We start from the raw sequence: 8,454 nt of genomic DNA on the forward strand, positions 1-8,454 counted from the left end.
AGGTCAGTCCAGGTGGAAGCTCAGCCAGAGATTAAGGCTCAGTATAGGCTGAGGGTAGTAGGGGGTCGGGGAGTCTAAGTTTCGGCGGAGGTCAGGGCTCAGCTGCAGGTAGGGGGCTCAGGCTGGAGCCGGGATTCAGCCTGACTCAAGACCAGCCTGGGATCTGGGGATGGGCCTCCAGTTGCCTCACTCCAGGACAGAAGGGTCCACCTAAGGCTGGTGACTCAGCCTGGGATCATGGGTCATCGTAGGGTCAAGATTTAGCTTGAGGCCAGGTTTTGGCCTCTCTGTGGATCAGGAAGATTAGGAGAACAGGACAGGCTCTAGCAAATGCATGTGTTTACCAAAAGCCTGAGCTTTGGCTGGGAGCCACATCCCCGGGGTAAGAAAGGGGACCTCCGTCCTTAGGGATACTGGGAAGTGTAGTTTATTGAACGTCCCCTTGAGCTGTTTGCTCCCCCTGCGTTCTGGGTAATGTAGTTCTGAACGGGTCTGTCAGTTAAGAGTGGATGGAGGAATTCCCCTTTAGGGGCCGGATATCAGATCCATCACAATTGGTTGGATGGACTGTTTATCAGAGTACATCCGGGGACAATCTTTCTAGTGATTGGTGAGCGTGGAGGCGGGGTTAAGCGATATCAGCACTTCCATTCGGGGCTCGGGCTGTCCATTTGGTGTCGTACAGGGTGCGGTTTCCAGAGGAGACGATTACTGATTGGTTGAGTGGGATGAAAAAAGCTGAAGGGTCGGCCCCCACCGTGCGGCGATTGGCGGGCTTGAGGGCGTCAGAGGCGGTGTCGGGGGAGGCGTTGGCTTCAGAGATGGCCGTGAGCGAGAGGAGGGGGCTCGCCCGCGGGAGCCCCGCGGAGTGGGGGAAGCGGCTACTTCTGCTGCTGCTGTTAGGCGGTTGCTCTGGGCGCATCCACCGGCTGACGCTGATGGTGAGTCCCGCCGCGCGGCGGTCTGGGGTGTGGGTCGCAGCTTTGGCCCGGAAAAGCCCCTGGCTTGGAGTGGTTTCGTCCGGATGAAGCGGTCCGGCGCCCCCCGCTTCCAGGTCCGGAGTGGTCTCGTCCGAGGAGCCCCCTCGGTCCTCCTGTTGGAGTTGCCTGGCCCGCCGCGCTGTAGTCGTGCCCCGCCCACCGGGGGGGGGGTTCGTCTCCGGAGACGGCGGACTCTGAGTCCTCTAAATTCTTGGGATTGCTTTGGGGACGCTAGGGACCCTTGACGCCACCCAGGGAAGTCCCTGGGGGTTCTAGAATAGGGTCCTCTGGGTACTCACTGGGATCTTGGGGGCTCAGTTGGAATCTAAACATTTTCCGGGAGGTGAGGGCCAGGCACCCCAAGATGCGTAACTCTGCTCTCCGGGTGATGCTTACCCAATAGGGAGACTTCCAGGTATCCCAGACTTTCGAATCCTGGGCTCTCCGAACAGTGGCCAGAGGATCCGGAGCCACCCTGTCCCTGCCTGGGATTAAGGTTATGGCCTCCGGAGCTGGCCCTCTCAACCTCTCCCGTCACCCTTTGGACCTGTCCTAAATATAGAGATACCCAGAGGGGCCCGAAGCCCTTGGGGGAACCTCATGCTAGAGCCCTGGGGCTGGGCTGGTGGGAAGTCTGAGCTGCCTCTGCCTTCTTGGTCTCTGGCAGGGGGAGAAGCGAGCAGACATCCAGCTGAACAGCTTTGGCTTCTACACCAACGGCTCTCTGGAGGTGGACCTGAGCCTCCTGCGGCTGGGCCTCCAGGAGACAGATGAGAAAGCCCCATTGGTGAGGGGCTTTGAGGAGTTTGCTGGAGGAGGGAGAGGTGCACAAGTTTCTGAGCTCCGCCCCTCTCCCCCCGCCCCAATTCTGGATTCACATCCTAGCTCTGCCTCTCACCCATGTGATCTTGGGCAAGTCCCTTGATCTCTCTGAGCCTCTGTTTCCTCATCTGTAACTTGGGAATAATAATTTCTCATGCAGTACGTGCCAGGCACTGAGCTGGGGGGAGGGGAGCCTACCAGTGAACAAGACAGCCCCAGTTTCTGCAGTCGAAATGAGAAGTTAGTGTTTACTGAAGGCCCGCTGGGTACCAGGTACCATGCAAATCTATTTCCATGAGTCTGTTCTGCCATAGCCACCTCTCAGGGATGCTGTGAAAATATTACACCTGTAAAGCCAATTTTACAGGTGTTTACACAGACTCAGGGGCATGTGGCTTACTCAGAATCCAAGAGGCTGGATGTGGATCCAAGTGTGTTGGCTTCCAGAGCCCAAGGCAGGGAGCCATGAACATTCTATTTAATTTATTTTTTACATCAACATTTTAAATGGGGGGAAACAGGGTGGGTAGGTAGAGGACCAGCGAAGGTCTCCCTGAGGAAGTGACATCCCAGTCAAGGGGCAAGAATGGTTAGGAGTTAAAGGAAGAGGGTTGGGGGGCTGGGGAAAAGTCAGTGAAGTGAGTGAACACGGAATCTCACGCTTAGTAGGCTTTGAGGAAATTCGAGGTTACGTTACTATTGCCACTGATAGAGGTGGCTTGGAGGTCCCTGCTGGTGTCCCTCACATCACCTCTTTTTCTTGCCAGGTGGGGTTCAGTCTGACCCGTATTCGATCTGGCAGTGTTCCTTCCTATTCAGTGAGTGGAGGGGGCAGAGGTGGAGGTGGGGGGGGGAGTGTGGAGGGGCAGGGGTGGTGGAAGGGGAGGATGGTCTGTCAGCATCTGGAACCCAAAGATCCCTGTCCTTTCCCAGAGGGGGGAGCAGGGAGAGACCCTCCCTTGCCCGGGTGGATGGGGAGGAAGGCAGAGTGAGGCTGGACCAGTGGGAGGGGGTGACGAAGGCTCCCTGCTGCCCACTCTCCAGAGCCGGGACCCTCACGACTGTCCTCTCCGGAAAAACAGTAGCAACCTTCTGGCTGTCTTCCTCATCAACACCAAGGATCTGCAGTGAGTTGGAGGGCTGGCGGCTCCCCTAAAGATCCATCATTGGGGTTTCCCTGGTTGTGCTACCCACATGAGCTGATCAGGTGGAATCAGAACCAGCCAGAAAGAACCTTGACTCCTTTGGAGAAAGCCACTCGCTTTTTTTTTTTTTGGCCACACCACGTGGCTTGTGGGATCTTGGTTCCCAGACCAGGGATTGAACCCGGGCCCTCGGCAGTGAAAGCACCGAATCATAACCACTGGGCCACCAGGGAATTCCTGTCACTCGCTTTTTAATTTTGCCTTCAAGCCTTCTGATTATGGGAGGGAGAGAGGGGAGGAGTGCCCAGGCAGTATTAGGGTCTCAAGGCAGAAGACCCAACACAGAGGAGTGTTGTGAGAATTAATACAAGTCATTTGTGCGTGTAGGATGCACCCTGTGCGCCAGGCAGCATCCTGGGATCTCTACAGGTGTTAACTCATTGACTACTCAGACTGTTATTATCCCCATTCTAAAGATGAAAAAACTGAGGCTGAAAACTGGGATTTGAACCCAGGGTCCAAAGATACTCTGTTGCCTCTCTGTATGTACAGCATTTTCTTTTTAAATAGTGTGTACTTCAGTAGAATGAGTGACTTAATGTCACAGGAAGTGACAACTAATCCTCGGTACAGGCAGCTCAGGGATGCAGCAGCCATCTTGATGGGTGGTGGCCAAATGCTGCAACTTGGGGACCACTGATGGAGCCCGACACTGAGCCCCAGAGGGCTCGAGGGGCCATTGAGTCCCTCAGCAGAGCAGGTGTGCCTGACCCCAGCCTTCAGCCTCCCAGCCTCATCCCACAGGGTCCAGGTACGAAAGTATGGGGAACAGAAGAAGCTGTTCATCTCTGCCGGGCTCCTCCCCGAAGCTCCCTCCGAACCAGAGCTCCCGAAGTCAGAGTACAGGGTCAACCCCAAGGTGGATGGCGGTGAGTCAGGGTGGCCGTGCGGGCATGGAGGGGCGGGTGAGCAGGGCCGCTCCACACGTCCCGCCCATCATTCTGCTGTCTGTCTATCTCTAAAGTCACCTGCTTGCCCCTGGCAGGGACCACTACTGCACCCGACAAGGCCAAGTTGAAACCCACAGGGTCACAAGCCGACCAGCAGGTATGGGGAAGCCAGGGCAGGAGGGAGGAAGCCCCGCCCCCAGGGGGGCCGGCAGATGCTCCATGGAGGTCCTCTGTCCCCTCAGGGCATTGGTGGAAAGGACCAGGACCTGGTGTTGGGCCTGGGCCATCTCAACAACTCCTACAATTTCAGTGTGAGTGTCCGGGGGTGCCTGCAGCCCCTCCCCTCCACAGAGCGGGGACCACCCACACTGAGGCCTCCTCTCCTCTCTGTCTGCCCCACCTCCCAGTTCCACGTGGTGATCGGCTCGAGGGCCGAGGAAGGCCAGTACAACCTCAACTTCCACAACTGCTACAACTCGGTGCCGGGCCGAGAGCAGCCGTTCGACATCACGGTGAGCAGGGGTGAGGAGGGTGGGCAGCAGGTTCGCGGAGCGCTCACGGCAGGCCAGGTACTCCGTGCTCATCTGGGAGACGGGAAGACCGAGGCTCAAAAACAGGGAGTCGGCCAGGGAGAGAGCGGGAGAGCCGCAGACTCACACTCAGGGCCCCGCAAGTCTGGAGCTAGCACGCAATCCCCCTGCCCACCGCTGTCCCCTCCCCAGGTAATGATCCGGGAGAAGAACCCCGAGGGCTTCCTGTCGGCGGCGGAAATCCCCCTCTTCAAGCTGTACATGGTCATGTCCGCCTGCTTCCTGGCCTCCGGCATCTTCTGGGTGTCCATCCTCTGCAAGAACACGTAATGCCTTTGCCCCTGGGGGTTCCCCACCTCCCCTCATCACACCTTCCCACTCCTACCCCTGACCGATGCCCTCCCACTCTCTTCTGTCCCTGACCCCGCTGCCAGGTACAACGTCTTCAAGATCCACTGGCTCATGGCAGCCCTGGCTTTCACCAAGAGCATCTCTCTCCTCTTCCACAGTGTGAGAGCCTTGGGCCGGGAGCAGGATGGGGTGGGCTGGGGTGTCAGGGGCCAGGAAAAAGCCCCTGCAAGCCACTCCTCAAATCTCTGCAGACCCTGGGCTTGGGAGTTCCATTTGTCTATACATTTGTCCATCCATTTTATCACCGTGGCCAGCTGTGCATCCAGTCCTGTCCAGCTGTGACCGCCCACCTTTCAGTCTGACTGTCTGTGGGTCCAGCTATGAGTGTCCACCGGGCTGATTGTCTAACTGTCCATCCACCCGACTCTGACCTTCCCTCCATTGTCATGGCTGTGACTGTCCAGCCATCTGTCCGGCCGCCGTTCTGGCTGTGACTCTCCCTTTCTCAGTCCACTCACCATCCTGATCGTGACCTTCTGTTCGGTCCACTTCCTGGCCACCCATCCGACAGTGACTGTCGGTGTTCCCAAACCACCACCATCTCCATCCCCCCGTCCATCCGTCTGACTGTCCATCCGTCCATCCACCTCCAGATCAACTACTACTTCATCAACAGCCAGGGCCACCCCATCGAGGGCCTCGCTGTCATGCACTACATCACGCATCTGTGAGTGCCCTTCTCTGCCGGGGGCAGGCGGCGGGCAGGGGAGGGCCGGGCCCCCGAGTCTCACCACAGCCCCGGCCCGCCTCCGCCAGGCTGAAGGGCGCCCTCCTCTTCATCACCATCGCCTTGATCGGCTCCGGCTGGGCTTTCATCAAGTACATCCTGTCCGACAAGGAGAAGAAGGTGTTCGGGATCGTGATCTCGCTGCAGGTGCACATGGAGGCCCCAGGGTGGGCAGGTGGACATGAGTGCAGGCTGGGCCCACCCACCCCACCCACCCCACCCACCCCACCCACCCCACCCACCCCACCCCCGCCCCGCAGGTCCTGGCCAACGTGGCCTACATTGTCATCGAGTCCCGTGAGGAGGGCACCAGCGACTACGGCGTCTGGAAGGAGATCCTCTTTCTGGTGGACCTCATCTGCTGCGGCGCCATCCTCTTCCCCGTGGTCTGGTGAGGACCCCCACCCGACCCCCTCCCCTGCAGGCACGGGTGGAGGCAGTGCTGACTGCCCCCCACATCACCCACTCGTTCCCAGGTCCATCCGGCATCTCCAGGACACGTCTGGCACTGATGGGAAGGGTGAGCTGTGCCCTCGGCCCTCGGCCCGCTCCTGGTCCCTCTTGCTGACCCCTGGATGCCCCTTCCATCCCCTCTGACTGCCTCTTCCTGCCTTTCCACCCCCTCACCATCCTGGGACATCCCCCTCCACGCTATGCCCCTGAGACACTCACCCCAATGTCCTCCTGTCCACAGCCCTTCTCCACCCCGTCCCCTTCGTCCTGCCCCCCGCCTCCTTCCCTTGACCCCCACTCTCTGTGCCTACCCCTCAGTGGCAGTGAACCTGGCCAAGCTGAAGCTTTTCCGGCATTACTACGTCATGGTAGGAGCCCTGTGCTCGCTCGGGAAGTTTGGGAGGGGGAACGACCCGCCCCCTGGCACACCCACCCTAACCCTCCATCTGCAGTCCCCCGGAGCCCCGCCCTCTGCCCATAATCCTCGACCCCCCTCCCCAGGCATCCCCAGTGGTCCCTCAGCCCTGTGCCCACCCGTGTCCCTGCAGGTCATCTGCTACATCTACTTCACACGGATCATCGCCATCCTGCTGCGGGTGGCCGTGCCTTTCCAGTGGCAGTGGCTGTACCAGGTGAGCACTGAGGCCCCAGGTGGGGCGGAGGGTGGCCCAGACAGTGGAGGTGGAGGTGGGGGCGTGTGCCTGACACTCCCACTCTGCCCCCTTGGCCCCCAGCTCTTGGTGGAGGGCTCCACTCTCGCCTTCTTCGTGCTCACGGGCTACAAGTTCCAGCCCACAAGGGATAACCCGTACCTGCAGCTGCCCCAGGAGGACGAGGAGGACGAGGAGGATGTGCAGATGAAGCAAGTGTGAGCCCTCGGGCTGGGGTGGGTGGGGCTTGGGCAGCAAGGGGCCTGGAGGGCGGGGCTGTGGGGGCAAGTGGGTGGAGCCTGGGGCGGGGCCAAGAGGCTCTGGGGTAGGTGTGGTGGGCTGAATGGGCGGGGCCTGGCTCCCCTCAGCTCACGGATTATCTCCTTAACTGTCTGCCTGCAGAATGACCGATTCTGGGTTCCGGGAAGGCCTGTCCAAAGTCAACAAAACGACCAGCAGGCGAGAGCTGTTGTGATCATGTCCCTGCCTCGGACACTCCTTCATCCCCCTTCATCCCCCTCTCTTCACACATTCCCTGCTCCGGCTTCTCCCAAAGAGCGTGTGGGGAGGAGGGGGCCAGTGCTCACAAGGTATCCAGGTCCCTGGGACCTGAGTTCCTGGAGCCCATTCAGAAGAAGACAGACAGCCCCCCTCCCTCACAGATGTTGAGCACCCTGTCCCCACTTGCAACTGTACAATAATGACCGATCTGTTTTGCTACTCCAGTTTCTTGCCTTTCTGGGGGTTGAGAGCTAATGCAGGGTTTGAAATTGAGAGATCCGTTGGGGGCACGGGGCAGGGAGAGGTTGCAGTATCCATTGCTTTGCACATTCAATAAATGTTAATTGAGCGACCACTGCGTGCCGGGCCCTGTGCCGGGTCCTGAAGACAGAGCAGTGACCAGGACCCATCCGGTCCCAACACTCAAGGTGTCACCAGACGGTTCCATCACAGGGCCCTGACCCAGCCTGGGGAATCAGAGGTGAGCAGAGAGAGTGGGGAAAGACGCAGACCCAGATGAGGGGACAGCGTGTGCAAAGACTGGAGGGGAGAAAAAAAATGGTGATTGGGTGACTCCTAAGTGGCTCAGGCTGAGTGCTGTATTCTAAGGCTTCTATTCTAAGGCTTCCAGGGTCTTTAACTCTTGAAAAGCTTATGAGGCACAGAAAGGCTATGTAACTTGCCCAAGGTAACACAGCAAACAAGTTGTTAGAAGGCTCAGGACTCAAAAACACCAGCAGTCTGGTTCCAGAGCTGCCCATTCCCACTGCGTGCACTGCCCCTCTGCACCTAGCCTCCCTGCCACCAAGCCTCTTGACCTTGCCCCCATTTGCTGTGTGACTGTTAAGTGGTTTAACCTCTCTGCTTCCTTGCATGTAAGATGGAGACCCCATAGAGTTGAGCATCACACATGATAATGGGAGTCTGGCTCAGCACAGTGCCCTGCAACACAGCCTGACCTTTCATGGATTTCTCTGAACCTTGAGGAGTTCAGATTAGAGATGCACCTGGTCACACACCTGCACGCACACCTGTGGGCAGACCACCACGATGCATTTCTTCCCCCGCCCCACTTCACTCTTTAACTAGAACGCTCTGAACCTATTTTGGAGCTCTGAAAAATACTCCTTGGTGGGGACCACAGGCATGGGCCAGGGGGAGGGAATCAGGCTGGGGTCAAGGCTTCCTGCAAGCGGAAATGTGTCTAACTAGGGCCCAGATGAATATATAGCCCAGCCAGACAAAGAAGGAAGTGGGAAGGCATTGCAGACTGAGGAAATTATGC

General features: G+C 58.5%; 1 protein-coding gene across 2 annotated transcripts; it reads left to right on the top strand.

Moving 5' to 3' along the window:
* Positions 1-785: 785 nt before the first annotated feature.
* GPR108 (G protein-coupled receptor 108) lies at positions 786-7,388 on the top strand. 2 transcript variants are annotated; one of them, XM_060145413.1, is made up of 18 exons: positions 786-941; positions 1,648-1,767; positions 2,570-2,620; positions 2,847-2,929; positions 3,752-3,876; positions 3,993-4,054; positions 4,140-4,208; positions 4,305-4,409; positions 4,620-4,753; positions 4,862-4,937; positions 5,432-5,505; positions 5,595-5,712; positions 5,826-5,956; positions 6,042-6,085; positions 6,337-6,386; positions 6,567-6,650; positions 6,753-6,880; positions 7,071-7,388. In XM_060145413.1, exons 1-18 carry the CDS (start codon positions 822-824, stop codon positions 7,141-7,143), a joined length of 1,647 nt encoding a protein of 548 aa, XP_060001396.1. In that variant the 5' UTR covers positions 786-821; the 3' UTR covers positions 7,144-7,388. The 2 variants fall into 2 exon arrangements, with proteins under 2 accessions (XP_060001396.1, XP_060001395.1); XM_060145412.1 differs by having other exon boundaries at positions 790-941; positions 6,753-6,886.
* Positions 7,389-8,454: the final 1,066 nt, after the last annotated feature.

This window comes from Lagenorhynchus albirostris, chromosome 3 (genome assembly GCF_949774975.1).
Source record: "Lagenorhynchus albirostris chromosome 3, mLagAlb1.1, whole genome shotgun sequence".
Classification (NCBI taxonomy): domain Eukaryota; kingdom Metazoa; phylum Chordata; class Mammalia; order Artiodactyla; family Delphinidae; genus Lagenorhynchus; species Lagenorhynchus albirostris.

Bases quoted from the DNA above. Each gene is read 5' to 3' on its own strand.
- GPR108 (XM_060145412.1), top strand. From the start codon at position 822: ATGGCCGTGAGCGAGAGGAGGGGGCTCGCCCGCGGGAGCCCCGCGGAG. The intron at 2,621-2,846 runs GTGAGTGGAGGG...CCCACTCTCCAG, and splicing joins GCAGTGTTCCTTCCTATTCA to AGCCGGGACCCTCACGACTG. The intron at 4,209-4,304 runs GTGAGTGTCCGG...CCCACCTCCCAG, and splicing joins ACAACTCCTACAATTTCAGT to TTCCACGTGGTGATCGGCTC.